This window comes from Podarcis erhardii (assembly GCF_964252035.2).
Source record: "Podarcis erhardii genome assembly, chromosome: 9".
Taxonomy (NCBI): domain Eukaryota; kingdom Metazoa; phylum Chordata; class Lepidosauria; order Squamata; family Lacertidae; genus Podarcis; species Podarcis erhardii.
In genome coordinates this window covers 74567778-74595412 of record NC_138512.1, presented here as the reverse complement: position 1 = coordinate 74595412, position 27635 = coordinate 74567778, and the positions used below count along the sequence as shown (strand labels likewise).

At 47.4% G+C, this 27635-nt stretch overlaps 1 protein-coding gene across 4 annotated transcripts in view; it reads left to right on the top strand.

The window, feature by feature from the left end:
* SMOX (spermine oxidase) overlaps positions 1-27386 on the top strand; it is a 44795-nt gene extending 17409 nt beyond the window's left edge. For 2 of the 4 annotated variants that reach the window (XM_081876958.1, XM_081876959.1), the window contains exons 2-7: positions 9045-9279; positions 16377-16603; positions 21586-21759; positions 22124-22826; positions 25405-25565; positions 26869-27386. In XM_081876958.1, coding sequence (XP_081733084.1) covers positions 9072-9279; positions 16377-16603; positions 21586-21759; positions 22124-22826; positions 25405-25565; positions 26869-27006 — 1611 coding nt within the window. In that variant the 5' untranslated portion in view covers positions 9045-9071 and the 3' untranslated portion in view covers positions 27007-27386. Of the gene's footprint in view, positions 1-9044; positions 9280-16376; positions 16604-21581; positions 21760-22123; positions 22827-25404; positions 25566-26868 lie in introns of those variants that run through there. The other 2 variants (XM_081876960.1, XM_081876961.1) reach the window with 2 other exon arrangements.
* Positions 27387-27635: the final 249 nt, after the last annotated feature.

Below are 27635 nucleotides of genomic sequence, written 5' to 3'. Positions count from 1 at the left end.
TGCATTATAGACTAGTGGGTGTTTTCAGACCTCAGACGACCCGGTCTGTAGAACATGGGTAGCCAATGCAATGTCCTTTGAAAGCTCCCATCAGTCCCACTCAACATGGCCAATCATCTGGGACGCTAGGAGTTGAAGTCCAAAACAACTGTGGAGGACTACACTGGCTACCCCTCCTGTAGAATAAGTTATCCTCTCATTTTGGTCTCCTTCTCCCTCTGTGCATTTCACCCCCTCTTCTGCTCACTCCTGTCTTTATTAAACAAAGGAGAATGGTGATGCCATCAACCTTTCATTAGGTCCCGACTCACCAGTTGCTGATCCATGGAGTTGATGGGTGGAAGTCAGTGTTGTGCTAAAGCGATTGTTCTATCAGTGTGAGCATTTCTGCTTATGAGACTGAGTCATCTCCCCTCTCCTCCCCACTGTGCCCTGTCCCAGGGCATCTCCCCACCTAAGCAGATTTGGGGAGGATGCAGGGGTCACAGGGGACAAAGAACAGGGGAGAAAGCCCTATTGCACTAGCCAGACTTAGTTATACTCTTCCATTAGCTCAGCAACTTAGCTGAACCCAGCCCGGCACTTTTTAAACATTTCCGTAGACTTCCAAATATTACGTGTTTCACCCATGTTACCATAGAGTTGGATGAAGGAACTCAAAGAGAGCGCCCCCTAGTTTGGCTCCCTGCTAGTGCAGGAGACCCACTGTTGCAGGATCCTTCCCCTCTTGCTGAAGAGATTGCACATAGAGAGCTGTATCCAACTAAGCTATTCTTGGAGTAGTCCCATTTAAATCAATGGACCGAAGTGCACTGTGCCCATTATTTTCAGTGGGTCTACTCTGAGCAGGACAGACAGTGGAGACAAGCCGTGCCTGCTCCTCCGCTTTTGCCTGGGCTGATCTCTCCAGTTCTGTTTCCTTTTCTTACTATGGCCCCCTTTTTCTTTTGGATTTTGACTGCAGCTCCTGTCTCTTTCTCTCGTCTTCCTAATCCCCAGCTGGACTGGATAATGAGCTCCACTTTTGCTGCTAAGTGACCAGGCCCTGAACCCAGTTGTTGGCCCTCATATGTGCTGCTTTGCCAGAGGTTCCTCTAACTTGGGCCACTTACGTATCGTCGTTTTCTGAGATCTGAGGGCCCTTGTAGAGCATGCCCAGCGACGGGAGGTGGGGGGTTATTTGAGTTCTCCAAAGACATGATTCATGCCTCTTTACCTGGCAGAACATGCCTTAATTTGAGTGTTTGGAGGCTTCTGCCTGTTCTGAGTAGTGTTTTTGAAAGTGCCCCTTGGCAGGTAATATGCTCTGCCCATATGGTAGCAATCAATTCCACCCTCGTAGTCGGAAGCGTTTAGACCATATGCCAACGTGCTTGGTGGCTTGTTAAATAAACTTCTGCTTGTCAACAACTTCACTGGGGTTTTGTGTATGCGTGCGCTGGAATTGAAAGTGGCCTTGTGGTGATTTGGCCAGCTAGGAACAAGTTGGTTTTGCCCCAGGGGCACGGCACCAGTGAAACGAGTTGGAGAGCAGTGGTGGGAATCTGCAAGGCTTTGATCAGCATTTATATTAATAGTTCTTCAGCCCAGAATTTATTCATTTCCTCTCTCTCTTGCTCCTTTCAAGTAGTGAGTGCTGGTGGGAGAAGCTGCCTGTGTGGCGTCCGGTGCCAGAGGTTGGCAGAGTTGGGCATCTGTCAGGACCTCCCCCAGCAGTTAAGGGGCCCACTCCCCAAGAGCATTCATGATTCTTGCGTTCTTGATTCTCGCTTGACTCTAGGCCCCGTCTGGCTAAGCCCCACATGTGAGGTACGTCTCCAAATCCTCTTTGTTTTCTTCGCGAGAACACTGGGGGCACTCTCTGAGTTTGCATGTGCCTCTAGGCTCTGCCACATCTGGTCTGCTTATGGGGCCGAGATGCCCAAAGGCTTCCTAGAAGCTGACGCCATCCCTGGCTGATGAGCTTATTATTCTGTATTGGGTGGGAGTCAAGACAGTGCAGGGTGCTTTATCGCAGACAAGACAAAGAGAGCCCTGCCCTGACAAGCTTACAGTCTGAATTTCAACATCCTGTGTCTGAATGTTCCAGGCTGGGAAACAGTCAAACATCAATTAAAACAGCAGGAAAACAGATAAGCAGATAAAGCTCCTGATATTTATATAAACAGCCTGTTATTTTTACTGGCTCTTTTTCATCTGTGTTTATATTGCCTGTGTTTTTGGTTTTAGAATTTTATGATTGCATCCCTGATATCATGTATTGATGAACGGTGGCTTTAAAACATTTTCAATAAATAAATCCATTAAAAAAAATAATCAGCACATCAGCTGTAACATAATATTCCATCCTAGCTGTTATTTATTTCATGCCCGATTCACTTTTCCTGTGATCGTGCTGGTCTGCCTCAAAAAAATCATTCGTAAAGACATTTCCTCGTCGGAATGTGTTTATTAAACAGTTTCACATCCTGCCATTTCCACCACTTAGGCCTTTGAGGCGGCTCAATGAAGTTGCTTACCGTCTTAGCGGTGGGACTTCCACATGTAGATCTTATCGGTGCTAGAAATTCCTCAGGAGCCAGGCACATTTTGCAACTGGCACTGGTCCAATTGTGACCATGTGGAGATACCTGGATGCCAAGCTGGCTACTGGCATCTCCATCTGGCTGGCCCATCCATCCTTCTTAAGCAGGTAAGCAGAAGAGCTTATTTATTGCATTCATATCCCACCCTTTGCCCCAGGGAACATGTGGCTCACTCCCCTCCTCAGTTAATCCCTACAACGACCCTTCAAAGTAGCTTAAGAGGCCGTGACTGGCCCATGGTCACCCAGTGAGCATCCTGACGGAGTGGAGATTTGAACCCTGATCTCCCAGGTCCTGGTCCGTCACTCTTAACTACTACACCACCCTGCTTTTTTAGAGTACGTCCTTCTGTGGGGCAGCTCTATAAATTGAGTAGGTAGGTCACTATGGGGAAAACAAACTGTCACATAGAGAAGGATCTGAAATGTTTTCCTTGAAGTTTGAATTCGTTTTGTTCTGGATTGTTTGCTCTGCCCCTGCCAGCTGCTTGCATGATCCCATGTCCTGCAGAAGGTTGTTGAGAAGGGAATGCAGCTCTCAGGCCAAACGGTTTCCCTGCCCCTGCCTGAAAGCATCTGGAAAACTTGCCCCTGTGGGTTGTGTCAGTGCAGTTGCATCCTCCGCAATGGACTTCTTGTCCCTCTTAAACAGCCAGCATTGAAAGTCAAAAGCATTGGATCTACAGCGCGAAACAATTTCAGTTCACCAAAGCTTCCCTTGCCCTTTTCACACTTTGTGGTTCCCGACGGCCACCCTGCTAGCATCTTCACTTCCTCAGCCTTCCTCACATTCTACAACCTGCTCTGAAATGTTGACTTTCCCAACTTTCAAATTTCCCCAAATGTGGGGCGCTAAAAAGTTGTAACAGGACTTGGGGAGTTCAAAAGATATTTCGGTTAAATTAATATAGTTTAGTTTTGCTTGGTAAGTGTGATGCGTGTAAAATTGCATAGAAATCATTAAGAATGATTGCGAAGTATTTGTAGTTATGTATGTATGTGTGTTTGTTTATCAACCAAGCAAGCAAGCAAGCAATTAATCATTACACGACATTTTCTGAAGGTAAAATTAAAACTGGTTTTCTGAAAGCAGTTTATGTGTTTCTTCATCAAAGATAAACTTACTAAGCTAAATGTTGTCCAGTCACAAAAATAACAGCAGATTTTAATTCCTCACACCCAAAAACATATTTTTAAGACCCTTCATTTAAGAAATGTGCAAAAATTAAGTTTCGCCCCTTAAAATGACGCACCATACTGCAGCCCAGTCCAAGGGGATGAACTTTCAGGCTTTTTTGATTCTCTTATTTTAATATGCACCCGTCCCTGACTCAGTATGTATATTTTAGACAGGATCTAAGCCTCCCTAGGTTGCCATGAATTTGTTTGGTACCCAAGGGTAGGTCAGTATCGCTCATCCTTCGTATTAGTGACTTATATTACAGGGTTGTCACAAAGGTGGCTACTATGAAGCATTTGAGAGTAAACTTGCACCTTAAAAATGCAGCTATAGGGTCATGGTCTTTCAAACACATGTGCAAATTTTGGGAAGAGGTGATAAAGGAAATTTCTGAAACAGTAGCCCTTTAGAACCCAAACTGTGACAGTTTTGGATGCATCAAAGACAGACTTAGCATGTAAACCATTCATCGTTTTGCTAGCTGCTCATTTGACCATATCACAGGGCTGGGACAAGTCATTGGGCTTTTCTCATTTCGTTCAACATGGTAGCGTTTGTTTTTATTTCTGAGAATTTGACTCATAAACTAAGGGTATCTCGGGGTGCAAAATCCATAGGATGAAGGATCCAAGTGATGAAATACGGCTTTATATGGTATTCACAACACTTGTTTTCTCTCTGTATCAGGCCAGTTTTTGTTGTAACATCTAATTCATTGTGTAGTCTCTTGAGAATGACTTTGTTTTTATGAGGTAACGTGAACCTTGTGTGTCCCCCCTTCCCTTTATTTCATTTCATATTTCTCTTACTATTATTTTAACTTTGCAATAAAGTTTTGAAAACTAATAAAACCCTACATATAACAATTCTGGCTGACACGTTCAGTGCGACAAGAGTCGCAGCCTGCAGCAGTCCAGAACAGCAGGTGTCTGGGATTCACCCAGGCTTCCTTTATGGAATGCCGATTAACCCGGGACATTGCACAAAATGTTTTATTTGTCATTCCTGGAGGTTGGAGGGCTGCCTTCAGAAGGAGGGAGAGGCAGGGCAGGATTCTGCATGTCTCTCTGTGTTTCTCTTGCCCACTGGTGAGAGCACATGGCGTTCTCTTCCAGGCAGTGTGCTGTTTGCCTAAAGAGACAACCTACGATTTAGGTCCAGTGAGTTGATAATGGCTTAGTACATTCCCATCCTGCCTTTCTTTCATCACAGAACTCCAGGCTGTTATATGGGGTTCCCACAGCAGTCATCTACCCAGGCACTGGCCAGATCCAGAACTGTTTGCCTTCTGCAAACTGGCTGCATAAAGCGCCAAGATTTCATCACTCCCAATAGCTTTTTTCCTCAAAGAGAATACCAGACAGGGTGGACCGGGCTGCTCCTGGGCTAGCTTGCCTAAGCAGGATGCGCGTGTGTCATATTTGTAGAACTCGCTCTGTATGTTTGTGTTCTGCATTTGGGTGGATGAAACCTGAACAGAAGTGGTGTGAGCTGGCTGGAAGGGCAGCCCTCCCCCCTGCCCCTTTACAGGTCAAAAATGCCATGCTTCACTTTTGTAGCCCTTCCCAACTGCAAGATTTGGAGCAGGCAACGGGCCACTGTTAGCTTAAAAAGCCCTTGGAAAGAAATAGAAGCACGGACCCTGAATTGGCCTTGGTGCTGGAGCCATGTCAATTCTGCAGTTCTGCAGTTTCAGCATGAGCGTGGAAATCAGCACCAAGCTCCCCAAGAATTGACTTCCACTTTGGGAAATGAAATAGAACAGATTTGTATGGGAAGCTTCCTTATACGGAATCAGACTGTTTTGCTCAGTAATGTCTACACTGGACTTTTTAAGGAGGCATTTTCATTCTTTGGCCTTTCTCCGCACCCCCTCCTTCGAAAACACCTCCTCTCCCCAGCCAAACCCTTGGGTTGATGGTCAGGAAATGCTTGGGGGCTAGTTGGGCAACTTCTTCTGCTTTTTCCTTTCCTGGTAATCTTCTCAAGTTTCCAGGTGGCCTTATAGGAATCATCAGATAGGATTGAGAGTCAGATGCGAGTTTGAACTCACTTCGGGCTGGACTCCTGCCTATCTGTTAGTAATGGAGCTGATAGCATTGTCTCTGAGTACCGGCTAATCTAATCATAGTGGAATAGAATTTCTCCAGGCCACACTGGAACTTTTAGCAAGTTGGGAAATGGTTACAAAATTGCCAGGCCCCCTCCCTAATTATATTTGTCATTTGTGGCACATGGAATGCCTAGGTGGTGAGAGGGGAGAAAAAGAACCAACTTTCTTCCAGTTTGCTGAAAGTTCCCTACTTGGTTTCCTGGAGGTGATTCCTACTTGCTGCAGGTAACCAGAGTGGCTGATTTGCAAGTTCATTAAGGTAAAGGTAAAGGTAAAGGGACCCCTGACCATTAGGTCCAGTTGCGAACGACTCTGGGGTTGTGGCACTCATCTTGTTTTATTGGCCGAGGGAGCCAGCGTACAGCTTGTGGCCAGCATGACTAAGCCACTTCTGGCGAACCAGAGCAGTGCACGGAAACACCATTTACCTTCCAGCCAGAGCGGTACCTATTCATCCACTTGCACTGCGTGCTTTCGAACTGCTAGGTTGGCAGGAGCTGGGGCCGAACAACGGGAGCTCACCCTTTTGCGGGGATTTGAATTGCCGACCTTCTGATCAGCAAGCCCTAGTTCATTATAGACCCATTATTTATTGAAAGCCCCTTTCTACAGTTTCACACTAACCCGCAGAACTAGTTGTGTGGAAAATACCCAGTGTGGGTGTACCTTGTACGTGCTGGGCACCCTGAAAGCATTTTAAATTTCTCTCAAAATGTGAGTCCTCAGCTATCGCTTTAAACAGCAATATTACATTTTAATGCAACCTGATAAGCCTTCAGTTTGTTTTGAAGCCAAGCCCCATAGTTCTTTCTGCAGGGTGCTGCTGATATTGGAAGAGCTCGCTGGTCCAAGCTTTCAAATTCTTCCTTTGGCTTCTGATGGTACTTATGCAACAACTTCTTTTTAGGGTTCTTTTGATGTCAGCATCTCATTGTGGCACTCACGGATGTCTTGGGCAAGCAGAGCTTGTCTCACTGATTGAATTGGCCCTTGATGTTCTCAGCGCAATGCTTGTATTGATCGCCTCATTCCATTACTTTCCAGCTTTGTTGGCTAAAGATGGGTGAGATGAAGCAGGCTGTGAAAACGCCGCCTTTAAAAACAACCCAAATCTGTCGCATTTGGTTGATACAGGAAATTGCACAAATGGCATTTCAGAAGCGTGATGTGTTTGCCAGCCGTGGTCTGGTTTCCATTTTTATATTTGCGTAGCTTTTGAAAAATTTGTACAAACAGGTGGGGGCCAATGAAAAACAGCAGAGGGTAGAGAGGAAGGGGAAAGAAAACATTTGGCTCTTCTTTTCTGTCTTCCACAAGCTCCCTGTCTCGAGCAACTTTCAATACCCACATGGGATGTCTGTAAGACGTTACTTAGAATCATAGAATTGTAGAGTCCGAGGGTCGTCTAGTCCCACTCCCACTGTCTAGCCCTGCAGCCTTTATTCAGCTGACGTGTCTCTGGGATCTGTTCATATTGCCTGCAACATTTTCCCAGGCCTCAGCCTGCCCTGACACAACTCCTCCTGTGATATCTTTGTCCCAGCGAAATTGACAACTTCCTCTTCCCCCACAGAAGATGACCGCAGACATTCTCACAGCTTGGCCCCTTGAGTTGCTGCAATCTTGGGAGACAAAATGCTGTGCCCTTTTACGTGTTTTCTCCATTCGGAGTTGCAGGCTTTGCCGATGTGGGTGCAATAACACTACATGGATCTGCAAGAACTAGTTGGGCTACCAATAGCCCAAGACCAGAAAGCCACAACAGTTTCCCTTCATCTCAGGACTCATCAGGCAGGGAGGACCTTGTATCTTGCAGCACCTCGGATAACCAACAGCTGGGTGGGATTTTAGATGGGCATGCTATTCCAGGTTTCAGCTCAGAATTCTCTGCTACTTTGTGGCTCTTTATGCACTCATAAGCATGGCACGCTGTGTAATTTGAACTTGAAATGCTCCTGGCTCCAAGGCCCTATCATCAACTTAGCTTACATGCCACTTAACTTGTTTTAGAAGTTCAGACCTTTTTTTGGCACAGCGTCCTCAATTGTCTTTCCTGTGGATTTGCACAGCGATCGAGGAAAGGGTTGTGTCTAACCAACAGACTCTTCCCTGTCTGGATCAGAGAATGGGGTGGGGCGGGGTATGGGCATCTTCTCTGTATTTATGGCCTGCCAATTTTTCCTATGTGGGTTTTTTTTTGGGGGGGGGAGGGAGGATTTCAAGCCGGCATCATCAAAGCAGGGGGTTTAGTGGGTGCGGGGCTGTTCATGGGTGCTGGGCTGGGTGCTGATAAATTGCCTGCATTTGCTGCCAGCTTAAACCCCTGGAAGAGAAGGGCACATGTCTCATGAGCTACCTTTGGCTCTGGTGTGTGTGTGTGTGGCTGCCCCCCCCCACAGTCCTCTTCACCCAAATGTTTGACCCTCCTGGAGGTAGGGAGGGTTGTTAAAAGAATTTACTGCAAGGTCCCTGGTTAATAAGTTCTCTTTTGGACTCTGAAATATTTCTGTGTGTTTCCCTTGTGACAATGAGGTCCTCTCCACCTGCTGCCTACAGCTTAGCACTGATAGATGTTCAGCTACAGTTTCTCGTGTGAAGAGGCTGTGTGTTTTCATATTTAGCTTCCTTGCTCTTTTCCAACCAGGTCAGCTGCCATGCCCCTTATCTTTATGCCCCAAAGCTTATGCTTTGCGGTTGCCAGAAAGGCAGAAGGAAGGCTGAATCATTCCTTTGCTCTGCAGTTTTTTCACAGAATATGTGTGTGTGGCGTCTGGGTTTTCCTCTACCGCAAGATTGGCACCTCGGGAGGGTCTATATGTCTATAAAAAGACATGCAAGGGCAAAAATGCATGTGAATTTTCTGAAAATATCATCTTTGATGACCGGGTGGGTGCTTTTGTATTCACCAAGCCTTTCATTTCCGCAGAATCAGAGGCATTTATATTCCAGGCCGGTCTTGCTTTCCTTTCAGTATCTCCCATTGAGAAGGTTTGGCTCTTGTTTCGGGATCCTCCAGTTCTGGGACACCAGTGTTTCTCCAGAATTTATTGCTGCGCTGGAACAGGGAGATTGAAAAGCGACCTGAAGGGAAGGGAGAAGAGGGAGATAGGAAGAGAAAATTGCCAGCCTAATGCTCCGAAACTACTTTGTGTCCCCTTTCTTGGCAGGTTCCTTAGAAAGAGAGCTTGGACGGCATGCAAAGTAGTGAAATATCTGCAGACAGCACTGATGATCCTCTTAGTAGTGGCCTACGGAGAAAGCGACAGCCGCGAATAGTAGTTATCGGTGCTGGGCTCGCGGGCCTCTCTGCGACAAAAACCCTCCTGGAGAATGGTTTCACAGATGTGACTGTCCTCGAAGCGTCTGACCGAATCGGAGGCAGGATACAAAGCGTGAAGCTCGGTAAGGGAATCATTTCCTTGCAACGTGGCTTCCGGTTCTTGACCGGCCTTTGCATAATCACCATAAGAACAGGACTCAACGTTAAGGTCCGTTTAGCCCTTGTGACCTGTTTCTCATGGTGGTCAGTCTCTGGGAATCTCACGGGCAACTGAGCATGACAGCCAAGAGCCCCCCCTCCATGGTGTGTGCCCCTTGCACTTAGGTTTACTGCCTCTGGACCTGGGGGCATTGAGCTATTGTCATTCTCCCTATTTATGATTGTCAGAAGTTTGTGCTGTTCCTTATGTAGCCAGAAACGGCACTATCCATGTTTGAGAGGGAGGAATTGGCAGGCAAGGCTTGTGGGGAAACCCCAAAGTAGGCAGAAGTACAAAAACATCTTTAGGAGAAGACAGTGTTGAAGGGGTGGAGGTTCAAAAATAACCCACAGAGGAGGACCAAGTGAGTTCGGGGGCTGTAGAATGCTGTGGGGATTGGGGTGGCGGGAACGTAATGGAGTGTCCTGGAGGAGGTGCTGGCCGGCTGGCTGGCTGGCTGGCTGGCTGGCTAGAGTGAAACCCCCTACATTTTGTTTAATGTCCTGCTTGTTACAGCTGATCGATGTGTCCTCCATGAATTTGTCCAATCCGAACAATGTGGGAAGATTCTCCCTCTCTTTTCCTAGCAAAATAGATAAATATTACTCAGAGTGTTTTATTAGAGGGTGGGATCCTTTATGCCCAGTTCATTTGGCTCTGCAAAGTATCCCAGGATTTACCATGGCCTCGTGCCTTTTCCATTTCATTTTGTTTCAAAAAAAAAAAAAAAAGTTCCTTCGCCCGTCTCGCTGCACGAGGATCATTGTAGTTGTTATCTCAAATGCTCTTTGTTTTCACATGTGGGTTTTTGAGCTGCACTTGCTGCAGCCGGCTTGGCATGCAAATCTGAAGCCGTACCATTGGCCAGAATGACGACGCGCAGCGTAAACGCCCCCCCACTCCTTCCGCATTTGTGTCCCTATAAATTGCACGCATTCCAGAGGGGAGCGGTGTTGAGTCTGTTACAGCAAAAACAAAGGAGCCTTGTGACTGCTTAAAGGCTTATCTGATCTGTGGCGGCAGAACCTTTCCCGGGCTGAAACCCCCATCATCAGCGTTGCTCTCTTTCATATTATGGGCTGTTCACACTCCCCTCCATCTCTGCCCGTGTGTAGGGATTGATCTACAGGCTGGGGATAATATTTTGTGCTTGTTCCATAATATACCTGCCAGCCTCTTTTTATTTTGGCTGGCTATCCGGAAGGGCTAACCGAGACCTATCTATCATCCTTAGGGCTCAGTGGTCGAGCACCTGAGTGCCAAAGGTCCCAGGTTCCGTCCCCGGAAGCTCCAAGTAGGGATGAAAAAGATTTCTCTATGAAACCTTGGAGCAGCACTGCCAGTCAGTGCAGGGCGGGGAACACAGGGGCCAAATGTACCCCTCCACTTGGCCTTTGGGACGCTCCCTTCACTTCCTCAGCTATGCCCCACATTCCTAATCCTCACCAGCTGACTGGAGCAAACTTGCGGTAAATCACACCGAGAAAGCTGGAGTGAACTATTAGCAAACAGGATCTGCATAGGGGTGCCAGGCCTAATGAGCACAGCAACTCAGGTGGTGCCCCGTGAAGCCATTGCTGAGACTATAGGTCCCGGCCTCCCCACAGCCGGCTATGTCTCTTCCTCTCCAGGGTACCCCCCCCATGCAATCTGAGACTGCGCCTGTGTGTCTGTGTTTGCTCTTCCCTCTTCATGCCTCTCCTGGTTCTCAGAGGCCAGCAGGGAGGGGAGCTTGTTGCAGCAGGAAGGGGAAATTAAAAGCCTGACCCATTCTTGGCCTCCCTGTTCTCCTGCTTCAGCTTCTGATTCTGGGCTTTTCTCTGCCACAGGCTCTTCTTGCTCACTAAGCCCTGTTATCTCTTTGGCTTCTGGCTCCTCCTCTTCCCAGTCTTCTCCGCTTTCCCCCTCCGACCACTCATTGTTGTCCCACCACCAATCCCCGGGCTCTGAGCCTTCTTCCCTTGGGGGTTCCCCAGCTACTGCCTTCCACCATTCCTCTGTATCCAAGATGCCAGCTATATTCTGCATCCTCCTTGATTGTCATTGCCCAGCTGAAATGTGTCCTTGAACACTTAATAATGCTTGTCTTGCTTGTCTGAAGGAAGGATAGAGAGGAGTCGTGAGGATGGGTGAAACTTTGCTGTACCAAGGAACAGTTAAAGTAATAGAATAATAGTAGTAGTAGTAGTAGTAATAATAATAATAATAATAATAATAATAATAATAATAATAATTTATACCCTGGCCCTCTGGCTGAGTTTCTCCAGCCACTCTTGGCAGCTCCCAATAGAATTAGTAGAATTAGTGATAATTAATAAAGCCATAAAACATCAGACATTAAAAACTTCCCTAAACAGGCCTGCCTTCAGATGTCTTCTAAAAGTCAGATAGTTGTTTATTTCCTTGACATCTGATGGGCGGGCGTTCCACAGGGCAGGCGCCACTACCAAAAAGGCCCTCTGCCCGGTTCCCTGTAACTTCGCTTCTCACAGGGAAGGAACCACCAGAAGGCCCTCGGCGCTGGACCTCAGTGTCCGGGCAGAATGATGGGGGTGGAGATGCTCCTTCAGGTATCCTGTGCCGAGGCTTTTTAGGGCTTTAAAGGTCAGCACCAACACTAAGAATTGTGCTTGGAAATATACTGGGAGCCAATGCAGGTCTTTCAGGACCAGTGTTATGTGGTCTCGGCGGCCGCTCCCTGTCACTAGTCTAGCTGCCGCATTCTGGATTAGTTGCAGTTTCTGGGTCACCTTCAAAGGTAGCGCCATGTAGAGCTCATTGCAGTAGTCCAAGCGGGAGATAACCAGAGCATGCACCACCCTGGCGAGACAGTCCTCGGGCAGGTCATTCATCCACATTTTTGCCTTAACACAGAGTCAGGCCATTCGCTCGTCTTTCTCAGTATTGTCTATACGGACTCTCCAGGGGTTCAGGCAAGTGTGTTTCTCCCAGCCCTGCATGGAGATGCCGGGGATCGAACCTGAGACCTTCCTCATGCAAGGCAGCTGATCCACCACTGAGCCACAACGGGAGGATGCTCTGGGGGAACTTTGGGCAGAGCATGTCCTGGCTGCGCTGCAAATGACTTCCTTCTCTGCCTTTCTCATGGCAGTGAGCTGGTTTCCTTTACTATTTGGCCGTGCCCCTGTTATAATCACCGGATAAAGGGGCCCTAGGCCATCCCCCCCCCTTCCTGCTCCTTGCAGAAGCCCTGACATCACGCCCTGCGGTTCAGTCGATAAACACACCAGCAGTAAATTAAAAGCCGAACATCTGAGGGAAGTGGAGAGGAAAGGATGCCTTGCGAGCCCAGCATCCGCCTTTTCATTCAGGAGTTGCTGCTGAACGCTTGGCACCGGCCTGCGGATGGGAAGTGGGTCGTCCACTGCCGATATGCCGTGTCAAAAATAGCCCCCCTGGCAGGGTGTGCTGCCAGACAGAAGGGAAGTGCTCCATGCTCCGAGCCCTTAAGGGAGCCATCGCGTCACTCAGCACACCTGCAGGACGTTTCCTGGCTGTGGTCTTTATATATAGAAGGCCGGAGCTTCTTTGCACACAAGAGGACAGGAGCCTCAAAAAATAGCACAGCTGCCCAGATTTTGTAGCGGACTTGTGCGCTTCCTTGCTTTTGCACGTTGGGGAGGCTGAACAGTGGTACCCTGGGTTAAGTACTTAATTCGTTCCGGAGGTTCGTTCTTAACCTGAAACTGTTCTTAACCTGATGCACCACTTTAGCTAATGGGGCCTCCTGCTGCAGCCGCGCAATTTCTGTTCTCATCCTGAAGCAAAGTTCTTAATCCGAGGTACTGTTTCTGGGTTAGCAGAGTCTGTAACCTGAAGCGTCTGTAACATGAAGCGTATGTAACCTGCAGTACCACTGTACTGCCCTGGCTCTGTGCAACCCACAACTTCGCGCACAAAATTCAGCATTCTTGTAGGGCCGAAGGGCGTGGGAACAGCTGCTGTTACAGTTCCCCATCTGCAAGAAACCTTTTAGTGAGGTGGCACCTTATACTTTGGGACTCCCTGTCTGTTGGTAATCTCAAACATCTCCCGTGAGACCTGTTTGGCCCCCACCCCCATTTCTTCCTGTGATTGCAGAGGCCTCGTTTTAGCCTTGCACAAGGGCAGTTCTGGCAGAAAACTCCCGCCCTTGGGGGGGGGGCACAGGGTTGTTTTGTTATAAAGGTAAAGGGACCCCTGACCATTAGGTCCCGTCATGGCTGACTCTGGGGTTGCGGCGCTCATCTCGCTTTATTGGCCGAGGGAGCCAGCATAGGAGCTTCAGGGTCATGTGGCCAGCATGACTAAGCTGCATCTGGCGAACCAGAGCAGAGCACGGAAATGCCGTTTACCTTCCCGCTGGAGCGGTACCTATTTATCTACTTGCACTTTGACGTGCTTTTGAACTGCTAGGTTGGCAGGAGCTGGGACCGAGCAACGGGAGCTCACCCCGTCGTGGGGATTCGAACTGCCACCTTCTGATCGGCAAGCCCTAGGCTCTGTGGTTTAACCCACAGCACCACCCGCGTCCCATGTTTTGTTATATTCCTCTGGAAATATGCATTTGTTCCCAGCTCAGGGAAAAGAAAAACGGCAGCAAAACATACCCACGACTGCGGTAGTTGTTGCATTAATCGCAGGAGACTGCGTACTTTCCCCCCTCCATGCCTCCAAGAGGTCTTTTAGTCAGGAGGAGCATCTGTTGTCTAAAAGGATGTGATTAACGTCACACTTTGATGTTGTACGTTTGCACCAAGCTCTTCTGCTTTGAGGACTCTGGTTTAATGAGTTAGTAAACATTACAGGTGGCCCCGTTTATTTTTAGCCTGACTCGTCCCTCTTCTCTGCTTTGCACATCTGATGCTGTACGGAAACGAGGATGTTTCAGCCGGTGTCCTCGGCACTTCTGAAGCCATCGTGAGCATCCCCGGGCGCGCAGCGCTCCTGGCATCTTTGCAAGGCAAGGCGGATGGCGGCAGAACCGATGGTCCCGCCATCAGAGCGAGAGTCTCGCTTTCATGGATGCCCCTCAGTGCGCATGGGAATTCCCTTATTTATTTATTTATTTACCAACAAGCAAAACACAAACAGTGAAACCCCCCAGGCGGCTGATACATTGGGTATACAATATTCAATAATATACATCTTCAATAATATACATCTTCAATAATATTCAATAATAACATATTCAAATTAACCATATATACACTTCTATATGCCTTAACACTCTTCCTTCCACAATAAGGCAATAAGTCGCCGCATTTGGGACTTTTCCGTTCAGAGAAGCGGCGAGTAGCAGGCGACAGGAAAGTTTGCAAAATTATGTGTGGCATGGAGAAATTCATAGAATCAATAGAATCATCGAATCAATAGAGTTGGAAGGGTCATCTAGTCCAACCCCTGCAATGCAGGAATATTTTGTCCAACGTGGGACTCAAACTCACAACCCTGGGATTAAGAAACTTCAGCTGGTGCAGAATTCAGCGGCCAGGTTGCTCACTGGAGGAAGACGGTTTGAGCATCTTACACCGATCCTGGTCCGACTGCACTGGCTACCGATTAGTTTCCAGGCCCAATTCAAAGTGCTGGTTTTGACCTATAAAGCCTTAAACGGCTCAGGACCGCAATACCTCAAGGACCACCTCTTTCCATATGAACCTACCTGGACCCTGAGATCATCTTCTGAGGCTCTTCTTTGTGTGCCTCCTCCTCAAGAAGGCTGGAGGGTGGCAACACGAGAACAGGGCCTTCTCTGCAGTGGCTCCCCATCTGTGGAATGCTCTCCCCAGGGAAGTTCGCCTGGTGCTTTCATTATACACCTTTAGGTGCCAGACAAAAATGTTCCTTTTTAACTAGGCCTTTGCTTGATCTGATTTATATACTGTGCCCTTTTAAAACGTGTTTTCTTTTTGGATGGGGGGACTCTATTGGGTTGTTTTTATTTTTATCATGTATTTTGTGGTTTTATATCTTGAATTTATTCTGTGAACTGACCTGAGACTCCCGGGTATAGGGTGGTATATAAATAATAATAATAATAATAATAATAATAATAATAATAATAATAATAATAGTAGTAGTAGTAGTAGTAGAAGATAGTAGTAGTAATAAGAAGAATAAGAATAAGGAAAGAGTCTCATGGTCTACCAACTGAGCTATCCAGCAGCTAGCGGATAGAGAAAAGCTTTTCTTCCTCTCTCAAGACACTAGAACTTATGGACAACCAAGGAAACTTGAGTGTTGGCAGATTCAGGATGTACTTGTTCACGTAACTAAACTGTGGAACTTGCTTCCCAAAACACAGGCGTGGTAACCAACTTGGATGGCTTTAAAGGAGGATTAGACAAATTCATGGAGGAAGAGAGGGCTATTGATGGCTGCTAGCCAGGAGGCAGCAGTGCTTCTGAATCCCAGTTGCTGTGTGGAAGGGAGAGGGCTCTGTGTTTGAATCCTGACTGCTGGTTTCCCACAGGCAACTGTTCACACACTGTGAGAACAAGATACGGGACTAGATGGGCCATTGGCCTGATCCAGCCAGGCTCTTCTTAGGTCCTTATGGCAAAGGCTAGTATTGGTCAGTGGGAGGACATGGGGACCATCTCTGTTTGCAGCTGGTTTTCCGTGACAGCCCTTGGCTTTGCCTTTACCTGAAGGAGCGTCTCCACCTCCATCGTTCTGCCTGGTCCAGCGCCGAGGGCCTTCTGGCGGTTCCCTTGCTGCGAGAAGCCAAGTTACAGGGAACCAGGCAGAAGGCCTTTTCGGTAGTGGCACCCGCCCTTTGGAACGCCCTCCCACCAGATGTCAAAGAGAACAACTACCAGACTTTTACAAGACATCTGAAGGCAGCCCTGTTTAGGGAAGCTTTTAATGTTTAATAGGTTATTGTATTTTAATATTTTGTTGGAAGCCACCCAGAGTGGCTGGGGAAACCCAGCCAATGGGCGGGGTATAAATAATAAATTATTATTATTATTATAGCATCCTAACGTAGGACTTCCTTCTCTCTCCCCTCCATAGAAAACGCTACTTTTGAACTGGGAGCTACGTGGATCCACGGTTCCAATGGAAACCCCATCTATCATCTAGCAGAAGATAATGGCTTACTCGAAGAGACGACAGACGGCGAGAGGAGTGTGGGCCGCATCAGCCTGTACTCCAAGAATGGGGTGGCTTATCACCTCACCAACAACGGTCAAAGGATCCCGAAAGATGTGGTTGAAGAATTCAGTGATTTATACAACGAGGTTTGTCGCCAATGAGTTACTAAAGCAAATTTGAAGGCAGCACGGACCCACCCGTCAGAGGTGTTTGCACGGTTTCAGGGTTGACCAGGGAGCTTTTCAAAGACGGGGTCGCCGAGGTGCGTTCCCCCCACAGGGACACATCTGCATGTAATATCCCCCCCCCCCGGCTGAAATTATGCTTGAACAAAGCTTCCTGCTATCAGCACAAGGCTTTTCTGAAGCGTAATGATGGCAGAGGGATGAGGGAATAGGGTTGTTTTGGGATCCAGGCAGAGGGCCTTCTCGGTAGTGGCACCCACCCTGTGGAACGCCCTCCCATCAGATGTCAAAGAGAAAAATAACTACCAAACTTTTAGAAGACATCTGATGGCAGCCCTGTTTAGGGAAGCTTTTAATGTTTAATAGGTTATTGTATTTTAGTGTTTATTATCATCCCCCTGACAAAAAAACACAACCCAGTGGGCCAGAAATGGCGACCCCACTCCCAGCCACAATTTGAAGCCTAAGAAGCTTTGAATTGACTGCAAGAGAAGGCTTCTTTCAGGTCTAAAGCAATCAAGGAGAGGCATTTCCCCCCCTACTGGTGCTGGTGTGTGTCTCAGCTGGGGGTAGTTAACTCTTTCCTTCCCACTTCCAACACCCCACCCTTTGCAGTTTGTGTCTCCCCTCAATTAACTGGGGGGGGGGGCTGGCCTTATATTGAAGCCAACAGAAGGTCTTTTTTTTAGACTAATTGTTGCAGTGTGTGTATAAGTGTGTGTAAGACAGAGGGATATTCCTGGAAATTGCAACTGGCGTTAGAAGGTTAACTCTTGCCTCCCCAGCTATGCTCTACAGTCATGTCCTACCCCCATCCCCAGTTAAGAGTAAAGGTAAAGGGTAAAGGGACCCCTGACCATTAGGTCCAGTTGTGATCGACTCTGGGGTTGCAGCGCTCATCTTGCTTTATTGACTGAGGGAGCCGGCGTACAGCTTCTGGGTCATGTGGCCAGCATGACTAAGCCGCTCCTGGCAAACGAGAGCAGCACACGGAAACGCTGTTTACCTTCCCGCCAGAGTGGTACCTATTTATCTACTTGCACTTTTGATGTCCTTTCAAACTGCTAGGTTGGCAGGAGCAGGGACCGAGCAATGGGAGCTCACCCCGTCACCGGGATTCAAACCGCCGACCTTCTGATCGGCAGGTCCTAGGCTCTGTGGTTTAACCCACAGCACCACCCGCGTCCCACTCCAGTTAAGAGTGGACGAGAGCAAAAACACCGTTTTCCATTCCTAATTCATTTCTAGCTCCCCACTTAATTGTCATTTTGCGTGCGGGGAGGGAAAATGTGGGTGTGTGGTTGTACATGTGTGCACTGTTGCAGTTTGTGTGGTGTGCACAACAGATTCTCCAGTTTGCAGTTGTTGTTGTTTTTAATACCTTTTTATTTAAGCTTTTCCCTGTTGCAAAACAAACATATAAACAGGGAAAGGTACATCTGCGGTCTCTAGCCTGCAGTTGTTCGTACAGGCGCAGGAAAGTCTGGTGACCCTAGCAATCCGTCATGACCCACTTGGGACTGTTGCTCTTAAGTTTGTCTCTGCTGACCTGCTGGGTTTCTCTTTCGGATCCTCCTTTGGTCAGCCACAGTTCCAGCCCCCACCTGACACCCCTCCTGTCCCTACTTTCAGGGTTTTCTGAGGTCCTTTTTCTTGACTCGTGCAAATCTGCTTTACTGTGCTTTGTCTCATTTTATCCTCTCCGGGTCCTCGAGAAAGTGGATTAGGTAGAGAGGTTGAGACGTGCATGAGGCCACCTAGGGAGAGGCAGTTCATGAGATCCGTCACTCATAAATTGGCGCTTTGCTGCCTCTGCATGTGAAAGTGGGAAAGGGTCCTTTGGAATCACACCAGATAGTGTGATAGCTCTCTCTCCACAGCGGGAGGCAGCGTTGCTTCTGAACACCAGTGTTCAAGAGCAGCTGGTTTCCCACAGGCACACTCTTTGAGAACAGGATGCTGGACTAGATGCGCCACTGGCCTGATCCTGCAGGATCTTCTTATGTTCTTACCAGAAGCCAAGAGTGGTAGCTTGCCCCTGTGCATCCACCACACATTTGGCAAAGGGAGGTGGCTCAGTGAGCAGACATTTGCTTTGCATGCTGAAGGCACCACGTTCCGTCTCCTGGTGGAGACCCCTGCCTGAAACGCTAAGAGCTGCTGCCAATCAGCGTTGACCATGCTCAGCTAGATAAACCAGTGGGCTTACTCAGTATTAAGCCTGCTTCCTGTGTTCCCTGGTGTGGGAGGTGCAGCATGCTGAACTGCTACAAGACTGAGTGGAGAGTCAGACCTGGGTTTCCTGCTTTGCAATAATAATAATAATAATAATAATAATAATAATAATAATAATAATTTATTTATACCCCACCCATCTGGCTGGGTTTCCCTAGCCACTCTGGGTGGCTTCCAACCAAATATTAAAAACAACACAGTGTCAGACATTAAAACTTCCCTAAACAGGGCCGCCTTCAGTTGTCTTTTAAAAGTAAAATAGTTGTTTATTGCCTTGACATCTGATGGGAGGGCGTTCCACAGGGCAGGCGCCACTACCGAGAAGGCCCTCTGCCTGGTTCCCTGTAACCTCACTTCTCGCAGGGAGGGAAGCTCCAGAAGGCGCTCGGCGCTGGACCTCAGTGTCTGGGCTGAACAATGGGGGTGGAGACGCTCCTTCAGGTATACAGGACCGAGGCCATTTAGGGCTTTCAAGGTCAGCACCAACACTTTGAATTGTGCTCGGAAACGTACTTAAAATAACATGAAGGGGTCAAGCCCTGTACTGTGAGCCAGACTTGATATCTGTCCTTTTCACCCGACGGTTTCTCATATATGTGTGTGTTGGGTCCCACGTTGGGCAAAAGATTCCTGCATTAACCCTTGTGGTCCCTTCCAGCTCTACAGTTCTGTGTTCCACAGTCCTGTGTGTGTTTACTCGGAAGGAAGCCCCTCTGAGTTCTGTGCTGCTCCTTCCCATGTAAGTCTGCCAAGGGCTCCAGCGTTAGAGGTTTCCAGCACTGAGCCTGCCTGCGAAAAGCTATGGGGGCTACTTTGGAGATGTATTAGTTAGATCCTCTTAGAACATTCCTAGCACCACTCAAAATGCAGGGAATTAGGGTCATGCAGCTGACTTAAGCTCTACCCCTACTCCCTCCTCTTGGGGTTCTTCAGCAATTGGTTCAGATAAGTGTTTGAAGTTTTAAAAAGTGGGCCCCTTTTGTACAAAAGGAAAAGGGAAGTGTAGTCAAAAACAGGCTGTGGCTAATTGAGCCTCTGCCGAGTTACTTAATGTATTTTAATGTGGTTTTGCTCTCCTTGTGAACGTTCAATCTGCTTATAGCCAGCGAGTGGCTTATGCAAGCTGCCTGGCGTTTTGCTGAAGCCAAGGGTTGCAGCGACTTTGATATCTTCGTGTAAGCCAGGGGTTCTGACCTCCCCAAAGCAAGAGGGGTGGTCCCCAGTGAAATCCCCCAGTTCCATTTAATGCAGTGGGAGGAGGAAGCTGGGTGCCCAGTCTCTAGTTGGAAACACCAGGCCCTTGATCATGTTTCTGTAGCTACGTGATCAAGGTCACATCACCCGCCTTGGCTGATTAGTTCCCTCGAATTACTGGCCATCAAAGGTTGTTTTTCCCTCTCTGCTTACCATGCATGTTGACACAGAGCTTATTATCCATGTTCCAGTGGCTAGTTTCATGTGGAGAGTGAATCGGGATGGCAAGAACTCTGTCCATGGAAAATGCTCAGAATGTTTAGAATTGCCACACTGTTTGAGGCTAAAATGGCCCAGTCTCGGCTGCACTGCTGCTTTTAAAAGATTTATTTGCTTCTGCGGCCCAGTTAGCCTGAAGGATGGGTTGTTATAGGGTGGGATGGAGCTTCTACGGTGTCAATTTGGTGATTAAATATGTGAAACTCTTTTGAGTTTCTTCTGGCGGTTCCCTCCCTGCGAGAAGCGAAGTTGCAGGCAGAGGGCCTTCTTGGTAGTGGTGCCCGCCCTGTGGAATTCTCTCCCATCAGATGTCAAGGAAATAAACAACTATCTGACTTTTAGAAGACATTTGAAGGCAGCCCTGTTTAGGGCAGTTTTTAATGTTTGATATTTTACTATATTTTTTGATATGTTTGATATAATGTTTGATATTTTACTATTTTTTATATATGCTGAAAGCTGCCCAGATGGGCGGGGTATAAAGAAAACAACAGCAACAACAACACTCAAGGAAGCACTAAATAGGTGCAAAATATTTTTTATTAGTATTTATGTTAGAAGGTAAATGTGCAGTTTCCCCTAGGTTTTGTCTAAATCCCAGGCAAATAGTTTATATAGTCATACCTTGGAAGTTGAACAGAATCCATTCCGGAAGTCCGTTCGACTTCCAAAGCGTTTGGGAACCAAGGTGTGTTCTGATTGGCTGCAGGAAGCTCCTGCAGCCAATCAGAACCTGCACCTGACGTTTGAACAGAGAATGTTTCAAAGAATGTTCGCAAACTGGAACACTCACTTCTGGGTTTGAGACGTTCAGGAGCCAAAACGTTTGACTCGCAAGGCATTCGACTTCCAAGGTACGACTGTATCTACATGAGCAAAAGCAGGCATTCATCAGTTGGACTTATGTTTAATACTGTTTTTAGTGTCTGGTTTGCTCTAAGGTAGCCGTGGAATGCACAACACATCTGACGCATTGCATTCCTTGCTAATGTAGCTGTTTTAGAATGTTGTGTTAATATATTTCTAGCTGCAAACATGGAAAATATTTGTATGTCCATAACTAGTAGGTTCTTCTGGTAACCTATAAGCATATTTAATATGCTTGTTTCATAATAAAAGAAACTTTTCCAGCAACCATTTCCTGAAACAGCTGTGCAGGTTTGCATTCCCACCACGTCTGGACGTATGGTGTTGTTAACTCCCTTTGTGTGTCCCCTCTCCCTGTCTCGAGACAGGTCTATAACCTGACTCAGGAGTTCTTCCAGAGTGGTAAACCAGTCAATGCCGAGAGCAAGAACAGCGTGGGCGTCTTCACGCGAGATGTCGTGCGCAAGCGCATCAAAGCCGATCCGGACGACTCAGAGACGATCAGGAGGCTGAAACTTGCCATGATCCAGCAATACCTTAAGGTATGGACAGCAATGGCGGGGTTTGCTTCAGACGTTGCAGCACCATATAGCATTGGCTGGGAATAACAAGTTGGCTGTTGCTGAGATTTTCAAAACCCCATTTGTGGAATTCTCTCCCCAGGGCGATTTGACTAGTGCCTTCATTATACACCTTTAGGTGCCAGGTGAAAACGTTCCTCTTTAACCAGGCCTTTCCTGATTCACATTCATTGCCCTTTTAAAATCTGTTGTTGGACAGAGGAGTTACTGGGTTGTCCTTGTCTTTATTCCTGTTACGAATTTTGTGTTTTTTCTGTTGTAAGCCGCACTAGGAGAAAAGCAGCCCCCATCTGAAAGCCCTTCTTCTCTGCCTGCTTTTCCCTAGGTGGAGAGTTGCGAGAGCAGCTCCCACAGCATGGACGAGGTGTCGCTCAGCGAATTCGGGGAGTGGACCGAAATCCCCGGGGCCCACCACATCATCCCGTGCGGCTTCATGAAGATCGTGGAGATCCTCTCCCGCGCCATCCCGGAGTCGGTCATCCAGCTGAACAAGCCGGTCAAGTGCATCCACTGGAACCAGTCGGTCAGCAAGGAGATCGAGGGGGTGGCCGACCACAACAGCGACCGCACGGGGGAGCGGGACGTGGGCTACCACGTCTGCGTGGAGTGCGAGGACTGCGAGTTCATCCTGGCCGACCACGTCATCGTGACGGTGTCCCTGGGGGTGCTGAAGAAGCACCACGAGAACATGTTCCAGCCCCGGCTGCCCGAGGAGAAGGTGATGGCCATCCAGAAGCTGGGCATCAGCACCACGGACAAGATCTTCCTGGAGTTTGAGGAGCCCTTCTGGAGCCCCGAGTGCAACAGCATCCAGTTCGTGTGGGAGGACGAGGCTGAGGCTGAGAGCCTCACCTACCCCGAGGGGATGTGGTACAAGAAGATCTGCAGCTTCGACGTCCTCTACCCGCCCGAGCGCTACGGCCACGTGCTGAGCGGCTGGATCTGCGGGGAGGAGGCCCTGATCATGGAGAAATGTGACGATGAAACCGTAGCAGAGACTTGCACTGAGATGCTGCGTAAATTTACAGGTCTGCGGCTGCCCCCACCACCTTTGCATTTGGGACCGGAGAGCGGAAAGGGCTGGGCCAGGTGGGGTGGGAGGCAGCGCATTTAAAGCCGTCGTGACTTTCCCAGAGAATCATGGGAAGTGTAGTTTACTAAGGATGCTGAGGATTGCAGCTCTGTGAGGGTTCTCCTAGCAACTCTCAGCATCCTTCGCGAACCACAGTTCCCAGGGTTCTTTGCGGGGAGCCATGATTATCGAAGTGGCATAGGACTGCTTTAAAGGTCTGGTGCGGATGCGACCATGGTAAAATAAGGAGTCTCGCTATGGGTTAATGTGTCATGCTCAGATTTTAGCTTTTCTACACACTTAAAGGGTTGCCTTAGGCAAACATATGTCTTAGCCTCAGTTCACCATGTTGCATTAAAGGGATGGTACTAATTGAGGGTGTGCGAAGCTCTGCAATTGAGTTCTGCCTTCGTTCTTCATTACTGATCTTCTCATTACAGTCATACCTTGGGTTACAGCCACTTCAGGCAGCGTTTTTTTGGGTTGCAGACCACCGAAACCTGGAAGTACAGGAATGGGTTTCTTCTGGGTTTTGGCAGTCGCGCATGCGCCGAATCACAGCATGCGCAGACGGGCAGATGTGGGTTGCGAATGTGCATCCTGCACGGATCACGTTTGCAACCCTAGTGTCCACTTGTACTTAGGACTCTTGGTAAATTTCAGAGGACCCTGGCGCGCAGCTTGGAAAATGCTGCCATGGCTCCTCCTGGGAAAATTATCCCATGAACTTCGCCTGCGGACAGGGTCAGAGCTAGACTCTGTCATCTTTTCCATTCGTGATCACTTTTGCTTGGTGTCCCTTTCATCCCAGAAACTATTTATCCAGGGGGACTTTGATTTCCCCCACATGTTAGCATAATGGATTATTTGGATTTGCTGTCCAAACACCCCGGACTTCAGGCAGGCTACGAGCCATTGACAACTGCGGCTCTTTGTAAACCTGATTAAAGTGGTACCTCGTTCAAAGCAACTCGGTTTCTTGTACACAGCCTTTGTCGGCTAAGCCCTCGGATGTTAGGTGCCTGGATTTCAGGGGAGCCAAAAGCTTTCAAGTTCACAGGATTGCTGTATCTTCTGGCTGCTGCTCAACCGTTCAGGAGCTCACGGGTGCAACCGTGCCTCTCGCCCTTTTGCGCTCTCTGTGTGTGTTCCTGAAGATGATTTTAGCCATGCTAAAATCCCAGCTCTCCTTTTGAGCTTTCCACTTTGCTGGTCTTCTGTGATATTACTCAGGTGGCTTCTGCATTGGAATTGAGCCACACTTTTGGTCTGAGGTCAATATGAGTTGCCACAAATGTGGTTGCCAGCAGGCCACCCATCTTCTGAGTGTGGTGATCTCCTGTTCCATTGCAGAGTGGGGTTCATTTGAGGAAAAGGCTGTAGTTCAGAGATAGAACATCTGCTTTGCAATATCCAGGTTCAGCCGCCAGCATCTCCTAGCAGGACTGCAAATGTCTCCTACCTGGAAACCTGGAGAGCCTCTGGTCTGACCTGATAGAACGCAGTTTCCTATATTCCTTTCTGGAGTTGCAACAAAACTTAAATAGTCATATAAACAATAGACTAATCTCATGTTAATCAATGGACAATAAAATTAAACAGTGCACTGATAATTCACAATAAAGTCTAAGCATAACACTTATCTGCTGCAAACTCAGTGAAAACAACCCAAGAGTTGAAAATTCAACTTGATTGGTGTAAGGGATGAGGGCCTCAGGTTGTCGTTGTTGCTGGGAGAGATCATTGTGTCTCACTGGTCAGCAACTGCCAGTCTTAAGATGTGCAGTCCCCGGTCCAATAAGTGCTGACCTGCCACTGTCTGCCTACTTCAATGGGTACATGGAGCTCAGCGTATCACTTGACAAGAGAACTGAATTTCTGCACCAGCCAAAAAAGAACCCAAAGGTTTGACTTCACCCCCAAAGGTGCACGCCTCCGTTGTCTCCTGAGATAGACGGATGATAAAAATACAAGAACATAATCAAAGTGGCACCTTTGAAACTAAGTCTCGACCCCAAGAAAAACCCTGAAACAGTACCCCATCTCGGGAGACGGCAGAGAATGCACCTGCTACAGTCCAGTCCCTCAATACTCCAACTCAAGATAAAAACTCATACAGTGATACCTTGGGTTGAAGTAGCTTCGGGATAAGTATTTTCAGGTTGCGTGCTGCGGCATGCACAGACGGTCAAAATGACATCACGCGCATGTGTGGAAGTGGCAAATCGTGACCCGCACACGCGCAGATGCGGGTTGCATTCGCTTCTGGATGCGAACGGGGCTCCAGAACGGATCCCATTCGCACCCAGAGGTACCACTGTACTAGAAACATGGATTGCACTACACTGATTTCCTCCAGAACACGACTCTTTCAATTAATCCATCCAATGTTTATCTGAATCACCAGGAGTGACTGTCAGTGAAGTGTGTGCATATTTTCACAGGGCCATGCCATATATATCTGGTTAGCTGAACTTGGATTATTTTTCCAGGCCTCTTCCCCTGACGACTTTGCGCCTTCTCTTTCGGTCTAGGGAATCCGGACATTCCAAAACCTCGGCGGATCTTGCGATCCTCGTGGGGCAGCAATCCTTACTTCCGCGGCTCCTATTCCTACACTCAAGTTGGGTCTAGCGGAGCGGATGTGGAGAAACTCGCAAAGCCACTGCCTTATACCGAGAGCTCCAAGACGGTTGTAAGTATTGTTCCGGAAACGAACCCCGTGAAATGGCTCTGCCAGAAAGAACGCTCATTTGAAAAACGGGCCATTGGGTAGGAAAAAATCCGCAACGAATTATTAAAACTGGGAAGGGTGCAAGTTTTTTTTTGGGGGGGGGGTGCAGTAGAAAGGACCAAGGGCAAACGGTCACTTTCTGTCCTATTGCCAATATTAAACGAATTAATTGACGTAAAAGCCTTTCTAGTCAGCATTTAAAACGGCTTGAGAATTTTAGGCCGGATCCTCCAGTCCCTAAATCTTAGCTCCAAAGAACATGCAAGGGCGATTGCAGGATCCAAGCTACGCGTTGGTCGATGGAACCGCTGGGCTAAGCTGTCTTCATAGCATTTATTTAAGATAGTATTTTTATGCAGCTATATTATAAACTATCAGGGCAGTGTGTAGTAGTAGTAGTAGTAGTAATTATTAAGGTTTAAGAAGTTAACTCTGTATTTGGACAACTTTTCTGCTGTACTTTCTTAAAAGGAGAAATATAATCATTTCCTTAATAACAATTTAAACAATTCATTTAACTAAAGCAATAACATTATAGCATATGTATCCATGTTTGTTAACTGATGTGGTTAAACAATTTAAAAACAAAACAAAACTTTGACTGAGTTTTAGCACACATGCAGAATTTAAAATAAATCCTTATTTCCTGATGAATGGCCTTTGGATATAATCTAACTTAAATAGAAAACTATCTTTAGAAAGATTTTTCCTTCAAAAGCATTTTATTTTAAAAATACAATTTAAATTTTAAAAAAATTCTGATTCTTTAAAAAAAAAATATCTTTGGTTTTATCCACCCTGATTTTCTATGCAATTATTCACACGTTTTACTCAAATTTTAATTCAACCAAAATCTCTTTTGACTTCCTATGTCATGTTACAGTGTTTTTTTGCACCCCTTGTTTTTAGAATTTGAAAAGTTCAACACACCCCACTCAGGCAGTAGTATCCTTTGCCCAAGGCATTCAGGTCTCCCCCTCCAAACACCATGCGTTCACGGAGCATGGTGCGCTTGTGTTTGTGTGTGTATCTGCAAAGGGCTGTTCTCTTTCAAGACGCCTTTGGCTCTGCACATCTCAGGAAAGCCCTTTATTGCATGAATGGAGATGCACCAGCATCCATGCAGTTCCGTGTGTGTTTTTGCCTGTGTCCAGTCCTTGCCTCCCCCTGACATTTTTATCTCTCCAAATACCTTTTCCTGACGTGTGTTCTCTCCCCCCGTCCCCAACCTCTCCCCTCCCTCCCTCCTTCCCTGGATCTCCAGCCTATGCAGGTGATGTTTTCGGGCGAGGCCACCCACAGGAAGTATTATTCCACTACCCATGGTGCTTTGCTTTCTGGCCAGAGGGAGGCGAACCACCTCCTTGAAATGTACCAAGACCTCTTGCAATGCAGAAACTGAGAGGGGCCTGAACCACTAACTCGTGATTCCTTTTACGGCTGTGTGTTTAAAGAAGTCTTTCTTTTTTCCTTTTCTAAAAAAACAAACGGATTAAAAAAACAACACATTTTTATCTTTTTATATCTATATATCTCTATAAAAGTCTTAATTCTTTTGACCCGTAGTTGACTGATGGTAGTTTATTTCCATGTACTGTATCTGTCAACAGGAGAAGGTTGCTCTTCCTGTCTGAGTGAAAGCTATTTCTCTTTTTCTTTTCTTTTGGTGTAATTTTGATTTCTGATTGCACATCTGGTGCTTCTCCCCCCCCCCCCAACTCTTCCCCAGGTCCCTGGTATTGTAAGTGCCTTCTATATTTCAATAAATGTTGTCATAACCACTGTGCTCCCGTGTGGCTCCATTTCAGCGGGGCTTGTCTGAGACTAGATCACACTCGTCAGCGTTTTTCTAGGTCAAAGCATAGCAATGGCATCCTCCGTGGTGATCCTGCGGGACATTGCTTTCTTTGCCGAATTTGGTTTTGCAAGTTCAGCCTTGCAGTTGCTGGAAGCCACAGGTGGAAAGAGCTGCAGTTAGGTTGATAATAATAATAATATAATATTAATTTATTATTTATACCCTACCCATCT